The sequence below is a fragment of the Herpailurus yagouaroundi genome, unplaced genomic scaffold, assembly GCF_014898765.1.
Source record: "Herpailurus yagouaroundi ecotype Mexico unplaced genomic scaffold, PumYag 29, whole genome shotgun sequence".
Lineage (NCBI taxonomy): Eukaryota > Metazoa > Chordata > Mammalia > Carnivora > Felidae > Herpailurus > Herpailurus yagouaroundi.
Window position 1 is genome coordinate 98,212,601 of NW_024412377.1, and position 21,156 is coordinate 98,233,756.

The following is a 21,156-nucleotide window of genomic DNA, read 5'->3' on the forward strand; positions in this document are numbered from 1 at the left end:
TCTTTTAAATTGTGATAATTTGTTTTTTAGTTGTTTGTCATGTTCACTCATAGGCTGCAGAGAGAGAAGGGAGGAATATGAAGCTTGTGTTTTTGAGTCATCTGTAGGACTTTATAATGGTCATCCTTCTATAAAATAGCTGAGGCAGTGATGCTCTACTTCCCCCAAACTCTGTTTATATCAGTGACCTTGTTTTTTAACAGTTTAAAAAATACTGTCACTATTATTAACACAATATAACAAGGCCAGTTTCACTCTTACTGCACTTTTGTAAAGTTTATTATAGGGAAGAGTAGTCAAGGGAGTGAGTTTTTGAGATACCTTATCCTAAAATCTATAAATGACTCGCCACAAGTATCAAAATACATTCTTACATTTTTTTAAAAACCAGAACATGTATCTTATTAATCATTGAAATCCTTAAGATGAATTGGATGGCACAACAGCTACCCTTTTGGGTTTAGGTAGTGTTCCTTCATGAATCCATGCCTAAATCTTCAGTATACAATTTTAGGTGCCTCATTCAGCCAGTCCCAGTGGTATTTCAACTTTTAGCTTTGGCGCTCCGGTTATACTTTTTCTTATCCTTGGCAGGACAGCCACATTTGCCACAGATTGACTTCTGAAGGTGGTAAGCCTTAGAGCCGTACGTAGCAGGGTCACAGCTTGTGTGTCTCATCGCTGTGTTTTCCAAATGATGATGTCCCCTCCCTTGTTCTGCAGCTGAGACCAAAGAGCAATGTTCTAACAATTCTAATGCTAACTATAGTTATTTCCAAACCCTCCTTTATCTTGTTTTTAACTGAGTTCCCTATTCATTGTTGTTTTTGAGATCCTTTCACCTGTGCTAAAGAAGCATCTTAGGGAACCTTATGTGTGTATATGTATACACAGATAATGCTCTGACTCAGAGGTTGTCTGTAAAGGTTATCAGAACAAGGTAAGCATGTACTTTTTGACTGAATGATGCTCAGCTTCTAAATAGTACTAAATGGCATCCTTTTAGTATGGCATCCATTGCCTGAAAAATGTCTACACTCTATGAAACTTTTGAAGACCTCTCATCTACTGAAATGTATTTCTACTTAGGTTACTGGTACAGTATTGTATTTTGATATCCCAACCTAGGATGTTAAGTTCTAAGGACTCTGCATTATGTCAAGATATACAAAGATTTTCTTAAGGCTTTGTAGTTCTTCTCACCTTTTTAGGGACCAGAGGGGTAGTGTATAATATATTGTTTTTCACAAAGTAGGAATTTAATACATACTTGTCAGTTGAGTGAAGGAATGGACGAAACTAGAGAAGAGGTCAATTATATGAGGGGGAACAGCTCAAGGATCTGAAAACAGAAGTTTACTTTATAACAGTGAGAGACTTTGAGATGAGGAAAGTTCATGAATACTCTAGTTTAACTTCAAGAGCAACAAAACAGCTCTAAGTAATCACAACCCTCACAGGCTTGTCAGGATAGTACTTTTATTTTTTTTTTATTATTATTTTTTTTTATTTAAAAAAAAAATTTTAAGGTTTTTATTTATTTTTGAGACAGAGAGAGACAAAGCATGAACGGGGAGGGGCAGAGAGAGAGAGGGAGACACAGAATCAGAAGCAGGCTCCAGGCTCTGAGCCATCAGCCCAGAGCCCGACGTGGGGCTTGAACTCACGGACCGCAAGATCGTGACCTGAGCTGACGTCGGACACTTAACCGACTGAGCCACCCAGGCGCCCCTGGATAGTACTTTTATTAGAGAAATAAAATAAATACATTTATATCAAGGATTTGTTTAAAAGTTAACACTTTATAGCATTTTTTAAACTATGAAATGGCTACTATAGAAGCCCTTGGAGGCTACTGTAGAAGAAAAAAATTTTTTAATGTATGTTTATTTTTGAGAGAGAGAGAGTGCAAAGAGGGGAGGGGCAGAGAGTGAGGGAGACACAAAATTCTAAGCAGACTCCAGCCTCTGAGCTGTTAGCCCGACATGGGACTCGAAATCATGAACCGTGAGATCATGATCTGAGCCAAGGTCGGATGCTTAACCAACTTGAGCCACCCATGTGCCCCAACTATAAAATTTTTAATTATTAATATTCGATCAAGAAAGGTTTTGGGGTGCCTGGGTGCTCAGTTGTGTGTCTGACTCTTGATTTTGGCTCAGGTCATGATCCCAGGAGTGTAGGATCAAGCCCTGCAAAGGGCTGTGCACTGAGCATGGAGCCTGCTTAAGATTCTTTCTCCTTCTGCCCCTCTCTGCAGTTCATGCTCTCTCTCTAAAATAAAGAAAGATTTTGTAGTTTACCTAGAACTAACTAGAACACTCTCTTTATTCTAATTTAGTAGAGGTAAGGGGCGCCTGGGTGGCGCAGTCGGTTAAGCGTCCGACTTCAGCCAGGTCACGATCTCGCGGTCCGTGAGTTCGAGCCCCGCGTCGGGCTCTGGGCTGATGGCTCAGAGCCTGGAGCCTGTTTCCGATTCTGTGTCTCCCTCTCTCTCTGCCCCTCCCCCGTTCATGCTCTGTCTCTCTCTGTCCCAAAAAAATAAATAAACGTTGAAAAAAAAAAATGTTTTTAATTTAGTAGAGGTAGGTGTGTGTGTTACCTATTAAAATATAAATTAAGAAATTTAACTTTTAAATAGTATAACTATTCATAAATTCATAAATATTCATACCTATTAAATATGTGTGTGTTACTGCCCATTGTTAGTTTACTTACAAAAATAGGCTCACCCATTCCAGGTTATTTTGATTTTTTTTTTTTTTAATCTAAGATAAATAGTAGGGATATTGGTAAATTGAAATCTTACGGGCAGTAGATGGTATTGCAGAGAAACTAAAAATAGCAAGTTTTGGGCTTAGTCCTTAAGGAATGTGTGCTTTTAAGTCATGCAGTGCACATGTATCTGAATATTTATTCTTAGAACTTCAAGTATTACTTTATGTAAATCCCCAATCTCTAGCTTTACCCTGAGCTTTGGACTCATTTTTGAATGAGGAGCACTTGGGTACCTCAGTCAGTTAAACATCCAACTCTTGATTTTGGCTCAGGTCACGATCTCATGGTCATGGGATTGAGCCTCATGTCCAGCCCTGGGCTGGCAGCATGTCTCCCTGAGACATGCTCTCTGTCCCTCTCTTTCTGACTCTCCCCTGCTCACACACTCTCTCTCAAAATAAACCAAGTTAAAAAAAAAAAAAAAAGAAAAGAAAAAAGAATCTGTGGCCATTAAAAAAAAAAAGAATGAATGTCTTATTTTAGTATGTTTTTACTCCATCTGACACCAAACTACCTTCTCAAATCTGATGCTCTTCATGTTTTCTTTTATGAAGAAAAATAATTATTTCATGTATACAAACAAATCTAAAGGAAATATAATAAACCTGAAATGAAACACCATAGGCACATTTGAAGTGCCCCTTTCTGAGTCAGTTCTTCTCCCTCTTTGCCTATAAGTAATTTTTATTCTGAAATTTTTTTTATCATTTCCATGCATATTTTAAACTTTTAATTTATATTGGAGATATATAAGCCATATTATAGTATTGTTCTGTGAACTTAACTTTATATAACAAAATATACCTGGAAGGATACACAGGAAATTAGTCATATTGGTTATCTCCTGGAAGGGAAGCTGTACAACTGAAGGAAAGACCCGGATGGGGGAAATTCTTATAATTTTAAATCATGTGTTAGCTCTCAAAATATAAATTAAGAGATTTAAAATTGTAAATAGTATATTCATAAATTCATAAATACTCATCTATTAAATATTCCTATTTAACTGTAGAAATCTTACTTGCTTTTTATGCATATTCATGTTTCTGTTTTCGAGACTTACTCATGTTGAAATGTAGCTCTAATTCATTCTCTTGTGTGAATGTACTAGTGTGGTTTTTTTTTTCATTCTTGTCTTGATGGATATGTAGGGATTTTTTTTTCCCACTCAGTGTTTCACTTTTATAAACAATGCTACCATATAATGCTTTATTAAATATAGTTCCTAATACACATGTATAACAGCTAGTGTAAGGCAGAATTTCCCAAGAAGTGGGCCCTGAGTGGATTATAGGTGTATGAAAAGAGCTTTCCTTTAACCTTCAGGATGGCCAGGTGTGGCAAGAATACCATGGGATATATGCGGGAAGAGCCTTTTAGGCTGAAGAAATAGTAAATACAAAGGCTTAAAAAAGAGAGCAAGGTTGGTTAGTTTGAGGAGCAACCAAGTGAGATAGAAGAAGAGGGGTAGGAGATACACCAAAAAGTAGGAGGGAGAGCGTACAGTTCTTATGGGGTCCAGTGTGTAAGGACTTGAGTCTCAGATCAAATGGTAACACCTCTGTAGAAGTTTCCCTGTCTGTCTCCAAAGTTAGTGTTTCCTTGTCTGTGTTCTCAAAGCATTTGTCTGTTACTAGTTTTGGTAAGGTAGTGCTAAACATATATTATCTGTTCAATTCACTAGACTAGTGGTTTCCGAAGTATGGTCCAGGAAGCCCTTGGGGTCTCTGAGACCCTTTCAGTGTGTCTGCAAGATAAGTTATTTTCGTAGTAAAACTGAGACATTGCCTTTTTCACTTTCTTTTGCTCACAGTTGTACAGTGGAGTTTTCCAGGGGCTATATGGTATGTGGTATTGCAACATACTGAATGCAGAAGATAGGAAAATGTAGATGCTTCTATTAGTACAGACATTTAAAAATTTTGCAAAAATGTGAAACATTTAAGTGAATTAACAAATATATTTAATTTTTTTAATTTTAAAAATATTTTAAAATTTTCTTAGTTTTAATTTCTAATAGAATAAACATTAATAGATATAATTCATATAAATAAAACCTCCTTGGGGGTCCTGTGATAGTGTAATTTATAATAAGATATACATGTTTGGTCCCCTTTCCCATTCCTGACACAGAACTCCTAAAACTTTGGAATTTCCTTAGTGAAGAAAGCAACAAAGGTCCTTCTCTGTGTTAAGGAGATGACTTTTGAAAAGCCCCTAGGTAACCTGAGGTTGGAGCTTGTTGCCAGGGAACCAACAGTGATTAAAGAGTTGGAACTTTTAGTCCCATCCCCTGACCTCCAGGGATAGGAAAGGGGCTGGATGTTGAATCAGTTACCAGTGGCCAGTGAATTTATCTTGCTTTTTTATTTTATATACTTTTATCATTTGTATATTGCTAAGGAATTATATTGTTTAGTTACTTTTTAATTTTTAAGAAAAATATCTTCTGAGACCTAGTATTTTTTACTGATTGTTGTGTTGGTAAGATTTATCTGTATTTTTACATTTCAGTGCAGTACATCTGTTTTGACTGTTGTGTCCTATTTAATTGTGATAATACCACAGTTTATCCATTCTTCTATCAGTGGGCATTTGGATTGTTCCCATTACTAACTGTGTTTCTGTGTGTGTTCTTATTCATGTCTTTGGTAATGGTATATGAGAGTTTTTCTTGGGTATTTATCCAGGAATGGAATTGTTGGGTCATGAGGTATGTGAATGTTCTACTTGGTTAGGTAATGCTAAACTGTTTTCCAAAGCATTTGTACCATTTTAAAATTTTAGTTGCATTGTATGAGAGTTCCTTTTCTTGATTCATATCCTTTCCAAAACTTCGTAGACTTCTTAATTTTACTCTGATAATACTGTTTTTATTTACTTTTCGTATTGTAGAAAAATTAAGTTATTTGGTTATTTTTTTAAACAAGCATCCCCATAGATAGAGAGTAAAGGAGGTATGAGGTGGCTGCCCCTAACCAGATACTTAATCACCTCCTTCTCCCTTGTATAGAATAATGTATATGCCTCAGGCAACCCAGGGGTTTTTTTTACCTGGAGGAAGGGGCGGTCCTTTGGAAAGTGTCCATTTCTGGGATGCTGCATTCTGTATAGGATACCTTGGGGGCGAGGGGAGACTTGCAGGTGGAGAGGTCTGGGTAATGGGTCCTGAAAACCTGCTTGGTGCTGGGTTGATCAGAAGCTGAGGCTAACGAAGCCCAACAATATTACTTTTTAAACCATCTTTTCTATGTTACTGTGTTAATTCTTTTGAGTTTTTTTTCTAGTTTTATTGAGATATAATTGACATATAACATTGTTTAATCCAAGGTGTACAACATAATTATTTAATATATATGTGTGTATAGCAAAATGATTACCACAATAAGTTTAGTTAATATCACTTACCTCACATAATTATAGATTTGTTTTCTTGTGATGAGAGCTTTTTAATATCTACTCTCTTAGCAACTTTCAGATATTGTTTTGATGGTGACTATATGTAACCATACTGTACATTACATCCTCAGAACTTATTTAGTGGGAGTTTTTTTTACCGTTTGTCTACCTTTACCTGTTTTTGCCCATCCTTAACTCTGGCAACCACCAATCTGTTCTGTATCTCAATGAGTTTGGTTTTTTAGATTCCACATAAAAGTGAGATCATACAGTGTTTGCCTTTCTCTGTCTGGTTTATTTCACTGAGCATAATGCCATCGGTGTCCATCCATGTTGTTGCAGATGGCAGAATTTTCTTCTTTTTGTGGCTGAATAATATTCCATTTTATATGTATATATACAGTTGACCTTTGAACAGTGTGGAGGTTGGGACACTGCACAGTTGAAAATCCACTTATAACTTTTGATTCCCCCAAAACTTTACTAATAGCCTACTACTGACTGGAATCATTACTGATTCCATGAACAGTCAACTAACACATATTTTGTATGTTATAGGTATTATATGTAGTGTTCTTTCAATAACAGGCTAGAGAAAAGAAAATGTTGTTTTAAAAATCATAAGAGAAAATACATTTACAGTACTGTACTGTATCAATAAAAACCTCGTGTATAAGTGAACCCATGCAGTTCAAACCCTGTGTTTCAAGGGCCAGCTTATGTATAGTACCACATTTTCTTTATCTCTTCATTTGTCACTGGCCACTTAGGTTGTTTCCCTGTCTTGGCGATTGTAAATAATGCTGCAGTGAACATGGGAGTACAGATACCTTTTCGAGATAGTGATATCTGTTCATTCTGATACATGATACCTTAAGTTCTTAAGTTTTGCATTTCTAGAGAAGGATTTTAATTTATTGTTGATAACGTTTAATTTTTAACCCATTCCATAAGTTTTGTAATTGTCATCATAGGTTTAAAAATCTAGTAGATGTACATACCCTTAATCTTCTCTACCTGTGGGAACAGGTGTTTGTTTCTATTCATTTATATTTTCTTTTATATATCCTATTGGAATTAGAAAATATATAGGTCTCAAAATAGATATTTTTATTTTCTATATTTATATTACTCTCTTTATTTTTAAAAAAAATTTTAATGTTCATTTTTGAGAAAGAGCGTGAGTGGGGGAGGGGCAGAGAGAGAGGGAGACGCAGAATCTGAAGCAGGCTCCAGGCTCTGAGCTGTCAGCACAGAGCTTGACTCAGACACACAAACCTCCAGACCATGACCTGAGCCAAAGTCGATATTTAGCCAAATGAGCCACCCAAGTGCCCCTATATTACTCTTCTTAAACTGTTGTGGCATTTCTAGTATTAGATTAAATAAAAGTAATGTCAGGAGTCAACTTTGGCTTTTGTTTGTAAAAAGGATAATTCTTATAATGATTTTCTGTCTTATAAATAGGCAGTATTGTACATATACTTTTTGATAACTCTGGATCTTCATTTGTAACATCATGTAGTGAACACTGTGGCTCTTTTCTCAATATCTGTTTTTTCTTTTGAATCTGCCTGCAGTTTCATGTCAGTATCCCCCATCCTCATCCACATACACCTAGCCATGTTGTTTGGGGTAACTACTTCACCTCCAGCTGTAGTAGTGGGCCTTTGAGTGTTTTTAGCCAATCAGATTCCACTTTCTGATGATGAATTAATTCCAGGTGGACATATAATTTAGGCTGGTCTAAACAAGGTACATTTCAGAACTCTTGCTTAGAATTCTGGCACAGAAGTATTCCATGGCTGGCAGCCTTCCTTTAGCACTGGAGAATCTGGCTTTGAGAGGAAGCTTGTGTTATGGATGGCAGAGTGAAGATACAGAGGGAAATTTCTCGATGATGTTAACTGCTGAATCTGACAACCTTGAAGCAGATCCTCCCCTGGATTTTAGTTATACAAGTAAAAAAATTCGTATAGTGTTTAAATCCCTTGAATTGAAATAATGTTACTCGCAATAGAGTAGTAATTGAGATCCTTACTCTGATTTTTATATTATTTTATATTATATATTATATTTTTATATGATACCTATGTATCATGAGTAATTCCCCTTTACTGGAACTGGCTAGAGATTGCCTTCTCTTCTTTCTTTATTTTTGTTTGTTTTGTTTTGTTTTTTGTAAATTCTGTTGTTTGGGCTCAACTTTGGCCCGTTTCCCTCCATTTTCAGTGTCCTATATTGAGGTCTTATTCTCTGTGTAAGAGGTAGGGAAGAACACTGTCTTCCTTCATCTCCCAACTCTTTTTGTGCACTTCAGTGCTATTCTTTTTTTTTTTTTTTTTTTTGAGAGAGAGCGCAAGTGCTAGTGGGGGAGGAGCAGAGAGAGAGAGGGGAACAGGATGGAAGCAGCCTCTGTGCTGAAGCAAACACGAGACAGCCTGATGAGGGGCTGAAGCTCAGGAACCATGAGATTATGACCTGAGCTGAAGTCAAACACTTAACCTTCTGAGCCACCCAGGTGTCCCAGTTCAGTGCTATTCTTTGGTTAGGAGGGAATGGAAGAGAGAAGAGGAAGAAGAGGAAATGTCAGATAACCTATCTTGCCTTGAAATTCCAATAACCCTTTGTTCTTACAGACTCTGCCCTTGCTTCTATTCCATTTGCTCATCCTACCTCCTATAAGGTAAAAGAGTCACCACTTCTCTGGCAAACACTGTAATGAATTAGGAGGCATTCTTGGTTTCCAAGTTGAAATTCTGATTTTTTTATTAGAAAGAACCATACATGGTATTCATAGTATGCTGTCAAAAGTGTTTCATGCACATTGAATACTTACATACTTTAATAGGCTTTTATGGGACAACTTAACAAAACTTAACACCAGTACCATTTTTCCTATGAAAAATATGTCTACTGAGATCTCTAGAAACCTGATTATAATAAACATCTTTACAGTATAACTGAGGCCCTAATTGGAGAATGCTTGCATTATACTGTGTTGATAACTTGGTTTCATGTTTACTGTAAATTTTTTTCTGTCTCTTTCATGTAATATTATCAGCTGTTTATGTGTCTCTTACTATTCCTGCTTCTAATAACTTCTCTTCTGTCACAATTCCTTTTGCTACTGCAAATCTGTTTTAGGGGAACTCAGACTGTTTTCACTGATTTCTGGGTAGTGATATGAAAATAGGAGTGTCAGAAGTCTGCTCTCTAATTATTGCTTTACTTGGACTAGACTTTCTTTCTCTGGCTAGTGTTGTACATGAATCTCCCCTAGGATATAAGCTCCATGAAGGCAGGGACACATTCTCCAGAGGTCTGGTGCAAAAAAGACTCTTGGTAAATATTGTCAAATGAACCAGTTACTCTCTGTGACATTAAGTTTCTTGAAAACAGTAACTGTGTCTTACCCTTCATCTCCCTTTAAAATATTTTAAAATACATTAGAACAGTTTTTTGAACAATTTTCAGTATAGACATGGTATAAAACTCCAAAGGCACAAAAAGATATTCAGTGAAATATGTGTCTGCTGCCGTTGTGCACTAGCCACCCAGTTTTGCCCTCTTGGACCCAACTTCATTATTCATTTTTTAAAAATTATTTTTACATTTTTATTTATTTTGGGGGTGGGGTGGGGCAGAGAGACGGGGAGACAGGGTCCGAAGCAGGCTCAGCGTTGAGCACAGAGAGCCCGATGTGGGGCTTGAACTCAGAGGCTGCAAGATCATTACTTGAGTCAAAGTCAGATGCCCAACTGACTGAGCCACCCAGGTGCCCCTCATTACTCATTTTTGTCTATGTGTGTATCCTTCTAGGGATATTTTGTGCTTGCAAAAGTATCTACATTTATGTCTTTAAAAACACAGGTTTTGAAAAACAATTTGCCCGCCCCCACCCTCAACAGAAACAGAAAAGAGAGGTAGATAATTTGTTCAGGATTACTCAGCTAATTATTGGTAGAGCCAGAGCTGGAAAACTTTTTGAAATTACTACATTACACTCTAATCAGAATGACTTTTCTATGCTAAACTGTTAAAAAAAATTTTAGATTTTATTCAGTTTGGTCCTTGAAACTAGGTTCACGAAGATATTTTTCAGTTTTATCATTTGAATTTCAGTTTTTAAACAATAAATTTGTGATATTTAAAGAATAATTTTTGGTTATCCTAGAACTAAGTTAATTGAACAAACAGGCAGTTTTACTTTGTGAACATTAATTTTGTATTCATTTCTATGTTAGTGTTCTTACTTAGGAGAGCACGTGAATTGTTTTGGTTTCTGAGAAGACTGATCTTGATTTCACCCTGCTGAAGAAATTTTGGAAAATATGTTCATATTGTTGAAAATTTTAAGATGGAAAAAGATTAGGTATACAGATGTGCTGAGCAATTTAAATCTTGAACAGAGTCCTAAAAGAAAACATTTTTCAAATACCTAACATTCGAAACCCTAAAATCCAAAGGGAAAAAAAATCTAAACTTTATGTTTCAAAACATAATTGTCAAATTATTGCATTATTGCCAAAGAATCTTTCTGGCCAGATAGACTTATAAGAAGCAGAAAAAACTTTAAAAGACCAATAGCACCTTGCTAGCACATTGCTAATAAGGACTAATAGGTACTTAAACTGATGAAAGTGATTCAGACAACAACATATTAACCCCCTACTGTGCCATGTTTTAAGCTGTTAATAGACATTAGCCTTTTAAAGAAAGACTAACACTTTATATTCGTTTTCTAAGCTTTTGATACATTAGTGAACTGTTAGAGCCACTTGCTATATTTGAATCGTATTGCTCAGTGCATTTTCCAGAATGCTTTTGAGAATAGCTAACTACTCTGAAAGTTTAGATTCTATGTGTCTTTGACTTCTTGATGTAACTAAGAAATAATTTATGTTACATTTTGATTACTTTAACTATTTTTTGTAGAAGTTGTATGAGAGGAATAAATGCTGATAATATTTTTCATTGACAGAGAATATTAGATATAGGGAAAATGATTATTCTTAGGATTTTTTTTTTATTTTTTAAATTTACATATTAAGGCCAGAATTTTTTCAAAAAATTTCCAGTAGTATTATGTTTGTGAAATTATAAATGTTATGTATAATTGGTTAATTTCCATAAATACATCTAATTCCTAAATATGTGGCCTCTAAATGTATGTATGTATATATGAGAAGAGAGGATTTTAAAAGTGTAATTTGCTTTAAAATGTAAACAAACTTTAATGTTGACCTCTTACAAATTAGAATCGTAACTTAAATTTTTGTTTGGTTATGATGCTTTTATAGCTGTCTGTAGAGGTTAATAAATAGTTTTTGGATGTTTTATGTTTGGTGTTTCACAGTAATTTCAGTATAAAGCTAATAGAGATTTCTTGTGGTTTTTAGAATAATTTTGTCTTAAACTGCATGAAATGTTGAAGAATCTATTGACTGTATTAAATAATGTAATGCATGTGATTTGGATATATTAATTTACAAAAAATTGAGGGTTTTGATAATTCTTTAAAGTAAAAACAGAAGCAGAGTACCTAATTTGTTGTACAGATGGTACATTTTTTTTGTGACGACAGAAATGAATGAGACATACACAAAGTGCATTTCTCTTATTTCTCATGCCTATTCAAAACCAAGGGGAAAAAATGAAGTAAAATATTTAATTGAGATTGCCTTCTATAGTTTGTGGACTTATTATCATGCCTACCAAGTTAATATTTGAAGAGTAGGTTTAGGCCTAGAAATTGAGTTCATTATTGAAGGTAGTATTGGGGCATAACTTTTTGCTAGCATGTCTTTTGATTAAGACCAAGTTATACCAGTTGATCTTCCTTATCCTGGATAGATGTTTTCTATGAAGTTAAAATAAGATAAATTCCTTTTCCATATTATTTTAGTATCCAATTCTCCAATTTAATATCCCACTTAGCTGGAGGTTTTTTTTTTTAATTTATAAGATTTTTCTTTAAGTTTGTATGTCTATTCTGAGAGACAACATGAGTGGGAGAGGGGCAGAGAGAGAGAGGGAGACAGAATCCCAAGCAGACTCCACACTGTCAGTATAGAGCCCAATGCAGGGCTTGAACCCACGAAACAGATTGTGACCTCAGCTGAAACCAAAAGTTGAATGCTTAACCAACTAAGCCACGCAGGCGCCCCTAATTTTGTTTCATAAATTAGAAATAAACAGTAAACAAGTATTTAAAGAAATTTTTTTTTAATGTTTATTCATTTTTGAGGGACAGAGAGACAGCATGCAAGCTGGAGAGGGGCAGAGAGAGAGAGAGAGGGAGGTAACAGAATCTGAAACAGGCTCCAGGCTCTGAGCTGTCAGCACAGAGCCCAACATGGAGCTCAAACTCATGAACCGTGAGATCATGACCTGAGCTGAAGTCAGATGCTTAACCCACTGAGCCACCCAGGCCCCCCGAAACAGTGAACAAGTCTTGAATGGCAAGTTTGAGACATTTCTAAAGACTGAAATTCCCTACTGAGAACCAAATGGGTGAAAACTGTTCATTCTTCATATGCAGGTTTTACTACAGTTAGAACAGAGGTAATCAGTAAATTTGGAGACATCAACAATCATTGCTTTCCCCAGCAGCAAGCATACAGAGGTTCATCTTCCTTTTAGTTTTAAATGGGTACCACAGCCCTTGAAAATCCATGTCTTTCTTCCCATGGGAAAAATATTTTCCAGTAAGCAGAGTTGAACAGTTTTGATGAGGGAAGATAAAAGATACTGACTGGTACCACCCTGGTAGCTGCTGCTGCTGCTGCTGCTACTACTACTATTACTACTACTACTACTAACACTGCCAATCTGTACTGTGATAAAGTTTCCCAGGCCTGAGGATTCCTTCATTGGATTTATCTTAACATTATTGAACAGTTACTGTGTATAAGGTGCTATGCCAAATACTGACTACTGTTCACCCGAAGTTTGTTACTGAATTTTTGCCAAAATCGACCCATACACCGTCACCAATTCTTAGTTGAAAGAGCATTCGTAAGTGCTGTGTAACACATAACATGTAATATCCTAACCTAACATTCCATAACATCAGATGTTCAGGTATACTCATTGTGAAAATTTAAACTAGTGTCTTCCTTATTTGATGGTAAAATTGTGAAGTTAGTGATACTTCACTTATAATACAGCGTTACTGCTTAGATAAATAGATAAAATAAGTTTGTACCTAAGTTAAATTAATTTTAGTAGTAAACACAGATTTGGGTTCCTAATAAATGTTATAGCATTGTTTTGAATTTCAAATAAATACAAGTACTATTTTGAAATCAGCAAGTGATGAGAAAAATGTTATAAAGGGAAGGCAGTCATACGTTGCTTATGTAATTAATTGACTTGCTGAATACTAATGTTTTCTTTTCACTACCTCCTGCCCCCCACCTTTAGCTTCTTTTTGCTTATTTTGGCAACATAAAAAGGTGTGGGAATAGCAATGTTAGTTGATACATTTTAGCTCGTACTATGTGCCATCCATTACCTAAGCATTTCGTGTGCGTTTCATTTGACCTTCACAGTTCTTATGTGAAGTAGCTGCAGTGAGCTCTATTTTACAGATGAAATTGAGTTTAAGTAATTTGCCCCCGTCCAAAAAAAAAAAAACAGGAAGTGGGTAGACCCAGGGTGAAAGCACCTGTTGAGTGATCCCAGTGCACTGACTATATACCTTTTTATACTTTGACAAATTTATAAAAGGGATAAGACTAACTAGGTTATTAGGTATAGATAGATAAATCACATATTCTGTGCTCTAGGAGCTTGTGGTGTTAAAGAAAGATGAATAGCATCTAATTAAAGACAGAATGCTTTGTGAGCTCAGATGAGGTTATGACAAACTGCTTCTAGGGCAGGGTTATTCAGCCTTGGCACTTTTGATTTTTTGGTCTGTATACTTATTTATTGGGGGTTGGGGAAGGTTGTCTTTTACATTGTGAGGTTTTTAGCAGTACCCCTAGTCTCTACCCATTTGATGCCAGTAGCACCTCCCCACCCCAAACACACACACTTGCGACAAACCAGAATTGTCTCCCAACATTGTCAAATGCTTCCTTGGGAGATAGGGAATAAAATGCCCCTGTTGAGAACCACAGCTCTAGAATTAGAGAAGGCTTATCACATGTGACATTTGAGCAGAATCTTGAGGCCAAATGAAAGTCACATTCTAGATAGAACTATATGTGTAAAAACAGGGAGTTGTGAATTGGTATATTACATATGGGAGTCAATAAAATGTTTGTGATGTCTGCAGTGTTTATGGTGTGGGGACCGAAGAGTTAGTAAGAGGTAAGTTAATAACATAAATTAGGACCCAGTCGTGTATGTCGTACTAAGAAGTATGTAGATTTATTTTCTACAAGTATGAGGGAGCCACCATAGATGTAGGTAAGTGACAATCTGAATGACCTACACAGTATTTAATTGTCTCTTTGCTTCTTTGTATCTTCTACTAGAGAAGTTCTTTCAGGAACAGAGACCATCACTCTTAGTCACCATGGTATCCCTAGTGCCTACCAAGATACTTTGCACAACTTCATGAAGTAGGAAACACAAAAATAGGGAATTGATAGTTGTGAAAATTCGTAGAAGTTGTGGTGGCCATGAGAATGGAACTTGAAGAACTCTGTATGCAGAGAGTGTAATTAAGCATGGGTCCCAGCTACTGGACCATGAAATCTGACGCTCAGTTTTTCCCAGCGCCTTGCTTCCCACGACCTGATGTCAGCCAGTCGTATACAGGCCTTTTCCTGGATGACATGAGATTCCTCTAATGACTTTGGCCTGAGGATTCCCTAGCGGCCTTGCCAAACCTTCCACCTCCCTTCTCATTTTTCTCTCTCCTGTGTGTTTGCAGTGATAAAATTCTTGCAAGTTTAATACCGTGTTGGTGTCTGCTTCTCCAAGGACCTGGCTAACACAGAAATTAAGTGACTTTCAAAGAGGTACACAGATAGTAAGCAGCAGAATGAGTTCTGCAATCTAGAGTTTAAGTCTCTTAGTATATACCTCTAACCATAAAGAGTAAAAGGCAGTAACTTTTGACTCTGACGCTTATTTCTCCTAGCCAGTCTTTTGAGTCTAATGGTGTGATAAAATATCATAATTCTGTAGTTGATTATCAAATCTTTAAGAATCCCTGATAGTTATTCCAGATTTTAGCCCAACTAAAAATTTTCTGGCTATTTTTTGTCATGTTGGTAGATAATGATGTGCAATTGGAGAAAATACAATAGACAATGTATGTTTTGTTAAGGAATGTGTTAAGAAATCTTGTCAAATGGCCAAATTTGCAAACAATTATTTTCTTTGATTTTTTTTTTTTTTTTTTACTTCTTATTGTCACCACTACTAGTAATTGACTTTCTTCTCTGGGTCTTTTTCCTCACAGAAACAAAATTTTGTTTGTGTTTCCATTCATTTACTAGGATTCTAGGTATCACACACAAGGACAAAATAAGGAACAGAATAGCATTGAGATTGGATGCTGGACAGTTGTCAGACTTATTCACCATGTTGGTGACTGACTTATTCCTGAATACCATTTTCACAGCTCATAACCTTCAGAATTATATTTCAGCAAAATTAAAATTATATTATGTGAACATTTTAGGGGGTATTTACTGAGAGTTAAGTCCTCAAATGTTAAGTCCCCAAATGTATGCTGTATTCTCTTGGAGACTATTGACATATAAGGAAAAATCATTGAAGGCCTTTTACAAAAATAACTTAGCTTTTTCTTTTTTTTTAGAATATGAAATGTTGAACTTAGCTAATTTTTAATTAGAGATCTCAGAAATATGAAGCAGTGTTCAGTAAGTAGAATAAGTATTAAGAATTTTCCATACTGATAAAATCTACACTGATGGCCAATAAGGTAGAGAGAAGAAGGGGAGGGATGAGGGAGAGACAAGTAGCAGGTAGATACATAAGATAATAGGAGAAGTAAAGGATGGAAAAAAGGAGTAAATCTTATATGGGCTATGGGCTTCAGCTAACATTTTACTTCTTCTGCCCATTAAAGGACTGAGCTTAAGAGTGCCAAAAACATGCTTAATTCTCTTTGCAGTCTCCAGAATCCACGTTGGTACCTTGAACTTAGTAGTTATTCAAGAAGCCTTTAATTCATAGGTGAGTAACTGGCTAATGAATCCTTGCCCACAGTTCTTCAAACATCTGAATCCTTAATTGTTAGAGTGCTCTGATTGGAATAACAAGAGTCACCTCTCAGAGTAGAAAGTATTCCTTGAAATATATCAGCAACAGCCTGAGGGGTAGATTAAGCCAGGGGCCAAATCTAGGCTCAAACCAATTTCCCTACTCTGTTTGTTTTGGGGCTTGGTAAATACATCAATCTCTGTTCAGACCTTTTCTAAATATGCAGCTTCCTCTGACTAGAACATTCCCAACATACTGCTCTGAATAATAGTGACTAGTCCTTAATTTTTATGTCTCTTCTTGATCATTACTTCTTTCCTGAAGTCTTCCCTCGCTAATGGAGGAATCACATACTCTTTGTATGTGTCCCATGCACTATCAAACCTGTAGACTTACTTGCAGTCTGCATTACTTCCCTTATTCTTCCTCTTAGAATCAAAGATCTGAACCTTTCTTATCTAAAACCAGCATTGTACCAGTGTTCAGAATCCCATCTCCTTGCCCTGGATATTTGTTTCTTTCTTTCCTTTTTTCTTTTTTTCTTTTTTAAGTTTATTTAAGAGAGAGAGAGCGAGCTTGCATGCGCACAAGTGGGGGAGAGGTAGAGAGAGGGAGAGACAGAATCCCAAGCAGGCCCCATACTGTCAGTGTGGAGCCCAACGTGAGACTTGAACTCACAAACTGCAAGATCATGACCTGAGCTGAGATCAAGAGTCCAGTGCTTAACCAACTGAGCCATCCAGGCATCCCTGTTTCTTCTCTTTTGTATGTCTTTAATCTCTTTAGCAGTTTCTTTCCAGTAGTATTCAAGCATGCTGAAGTCACTAACATCTTAAAGAATCAACAGCATAAACCTTTGTGTCATTTCCCTTCCTAGGATCCACACTTGTCAAAAGCTGTGTCTGTATTCACAGGCTCCACACTGCCACCTCCCAGTCACTTCTTAACCCACTGTAGTTTGGGTTTTTTTTGTCTTACCAACAGCAATGAAACAAAGGTCACCCATAATATTTAATAGTCTTTATCTTGATTTACTAGCAGCAATTGACAGAATTGCCCTCCCCCTCCTTCTTAAAAGGCTTTTAATTCTGATTTCTTTCTTTGGTTACAGTGATACTGCAGTCCTCTGGTTTTCCTTCTACCTCCTTTCCCCTCCTCAATTCTACTTTTGGTTTCTTCTTCCTTTGTTGTTTATGCAACAGATTACTGAGCTACTAATATTTGATGGGATATTGAGTGATGGGGATGTAATGGTGAATAAAACAGTTGAAAACGTTCTCATCACACACAAGAACTTATCACAAGAAAAAAATGTAACTATGGTTATAGATGTTAATTAGACTTATTGTGGTGATCATTTTGCAATATATAAAAGTATTGAATCATTATGTTATACACCTGAAATGGACATATTTCAGTTATACCTCAATTTAAAAAAAGATGTCATTCTTGCAGTAATGCAGCTTACCCTGTCTTAAATATTCTCTGAGGTCTACCTGGGGCTCCTTTTCCCTTTTCACTTTGTAAATATTCAGTGAGCAGCCTCATCCATTCCTCTGACTTCAGTTGTTTATAACTCCCACATGTGTATCCTCAGCCCAGATCTTTTTCTTGAACTCCAGGTCTGGTTACCTCTGGACATTTCTGCTTAATGTCATAGAGACACTTCAAATGTAAGGTGATCTAAAAGGTACTACAATACTCTCCCCGCCACCCCCCTCTTATCCGTGGTTTTCTTGCTTTTCACAGTTTCAGCTCCTCATAGTCAGTTGTGGTCTGGAAGCCAATCATCCTTCTGACACATGATTAGGTCAGTAGTAGCCTAACCCTACATTATAGTGCCTACATCATTCACCTCATTCACATCATTCATCTCATCACGTAAGCATTTTATCATCTCACAGCATCACAGGAAGTGAGTCCAGTACTGTACACTAGCATAGTCCAATAAGATATTTTGAGAGACCACATTCACAACTTTTATTACAGTATATTGTTATTCTGTTTTATTGTTGTTACTGATCTCTTGTTGTGCCTAATTTGTAAATTATATTTTGTCATACGTGTGTATGTTTAGGAAAAAACATAGTATATATAAGGTTCTGTACTACCTTCATCCACTAGGGGTCTTGCAACTTATCCCCCACAGATAAGGAGGAACAACTGTGTAGTTTTATACTTTCCCTCCCTCTCTCACACTCTTCCTCCCGGACTCCTTATGCCAGGCAGTGGTACTACCATACCACCATCTGCCCAGTTACCTTTGGCTGCTCCCTCTTTAGTCTTCCCACATCTATCAGATGCACTCTGGTTAAAATAATTTTCACTTTAATCTCCCTCTCAATCCCCCCAGCTACCACCCTTGAATAGGCCACCATTGTCTTTCTCCTGGATTGCTGGACACTCCCCTTGTTGCCTGGCCCTTGCCATTTCCCTTACTATTACATTCTCCAAATTGCAGTCATAGGGATCTTTTTTAACTAAAATATGATTATGCCCCTCACCTGATATGATTGTCTAATACATTTTGGAAGAGTCCATATTCTTTAGTATGACCAGATAAGATTTTATGCTGTCTCCCCCCCCCCCCCCCCGCCCTGCTCTATTGGTTAGCTTTATCTCTTACTACTCTTCTCCACACTCATGAACCAGCCTTACTTAATTCTCAAACCAACTTTCCATTTTCTATCACACTTAAGAATCTTTTGTAGCTTTTTAGTACCTAGAATGCTACATCCTGCCACATACCATTTCCCTCTTCTTTACTCTGCTAATTCTTATTCATCAAATCCTAACTTAAGATCACTTTCTGGGGAAAGCTTTCCCTAATAGCCCTCCTTCAACTCCCATTTAATTTGGCTCTGCTTTAAAAGACAAAAATAAATATTCTCCCCAAAAGATTAGTGTATTTTCCTGAAAGAGTTGTGGTTACAGAATATATTTTAGATTTTATTTTATGTTTATTTATTTTTTACATTTTCAGTTTTAAAGGTGGCATTCTCATTTTGATAACTGTCTTTCTGGTTGTAAATTTCTTTGTTATTATTATTATCTTTAAGGCCCCCAGGGAGCTCTTTAGTTGCTACTGTATTTCAAAAGTAGAAAAATGTGAGATGAGTACTTGACTAGTAATTAAAAAAGATATTTTTTCCCTAAACTGATGGTTTTTTTATGTTTATTTATTTATTTTGAGAGAGAGAAAGAAAGAGAGCACAAGCAGGGGAGGGGCAGAGAGAGAGAGGGAGAGAGAGAATCCCAAGCAGGCTCCATACTCAGTGTCGAACCCGTGGCAGAGCTTAATCTCAGGACCATGAGATCATGACCTGAGCCAAAATCAAGAGTTGGATACTTAACTGACTGAGCCACCCAGGTGCCTCAAAAAAGATATTTCTTTTTTTTTTTTTAATGTTTATTTTTAAGAGAGAGAAAGAGAAAGAGTACATGAGAGTGGGTGGCAGAGAGAGAGAGGGAACAGAGGATCCAAAGTGGGCTCTGCACTGACAGCAGCGAGCCTAATATGGGGCTTGAATTCACAAACCCTGAGGTCATGACCTGAGCCAAAGTTGGTTGCTTAACTGACTGAGACACCCAGGTTCCCCAAAAGATATTTGTAAGGGAAGAATTAAAGTATCACTTCTTCTTTGTGGTCTTGTTAACATTGCAGGTAACTTCAAACCTCTATGTATGTGTGTATATGTATATATACATATACACACACAGGTATATGTGTATATGTGTGTGTGTGTAATCTCTTTCTGTAGAGAGACATTGCCGGTGGGCCTTTTACACTGAAATAGTGGTCTCAGTAGTACATTTCCCTGGGGAGGTTGGGCAGGGAGAAAAAGTGATCCAACCAAGATGACTAGCCTTCTCTGTGAAGTAGTGTATTTCAAACTTTTCTGATCTAACCCAGATTTAGAAATATATTTTATTTTACATCATGACATTGTGTGTGTGTGTGTGTGTGTGTGTGTGTGTGTGTGTGTGTGTATGACTGAAACAAAAGTTTAATGAAATATTCCCATTTTAACCACTTATGATGCACTCTGTTATTTCCAATTCCATTCTATTTTCTTTCATTAAAATGACAATGATCATGACCCACTGAATTGATTTCGGGAGTCATGGGATTATTACAATCCTGACTAATGAGTTACAACCAGCCATTTGGAAACACTCCTATAGAAGTAGCTGATAACTAGAATCTATTTTCAGCCAGTTCAACAAGCAGAATCACAGCCAAATGGGAGCCCTTGGTATAGGAAGGATATGACTAACAGTGACTGAGTCCCTCTTTTTTTTTTTTTTTTTTTTTACAAGAGAACAAATCTACACCTTTATTTATTTACTTTTCAGTTAGTTTAAATCCTTGAGGGGTACAGCATTACACGGATTCTGTGGCCAATGGCTTTAGCAGGAAGGTTGCTTCGGAATTTGGCACGAACCATGCCACTGTTTCCATGAGCACGAGTTACTTTTCCCCAGATTACTCTAGTTTTATTCGGTTTGCCACCAGGAGTCACTGTGTTGTTCTTTGCTTTGTACACATAAGCACATCTCTTGCCTAGATAGAATTCAGTTTCATCTCGAGCATAAACACCTTCGTTTTTAAGAAGAGCTGTGTGCTCCCTCTGGTTCCGGAGACCCCGCTTATAGCCAGCAAAAATGGCTTTGGACCACAGCCTTCCAGACATATTTGTCGTTTCAGGAGTCCTGTTCCCAGCAGGCCCCCGCTTATTTGCCCCCAAAGTTCGGCAGCAGAACTCGCTCACCTGAGTCCCTCTTAAG

The 21,156-nt window shown here is 36.8% G+C and overlaps 2 protein-coding genes and 1 pseudogene across 2 annotated transcripts in view; 1 reads left to right on the top strand and 2 right to left on the bottom strand.

Moving 5' to 3' along the window:
• TBCA (tubulin folding cofactor A) overlaps nucleotides 1–21,156 on the top strand; it is a 78,306-nt gene that overhangs the window by 7,881 nt on the left and 49,269 nt on the right. The window lies entirely within an intron of this gene.
• LOC121040705 (60S ribosomal protein L37-like) lies at nucleotides 421–6,366 on the bottom strand (annotated as a pseudogene).
• LOC121014143 (60S ribosomal protein L35a-like) lies at nucleotides 20,685–21,101 on the bottom strand. The gene has a single exon (XM_040450177.1). The coding sequence runs from the start codon at nucleotides 21,060–21,062 to the stop codon at nucleotides 20,730–20,732; it is 333 nt and encodes a 110-aa protein (XP_040306111.1). The 5' UTR covers nucleotides 21,063–21,101; the 3' UTR covers nucleotides 20,685–20,729.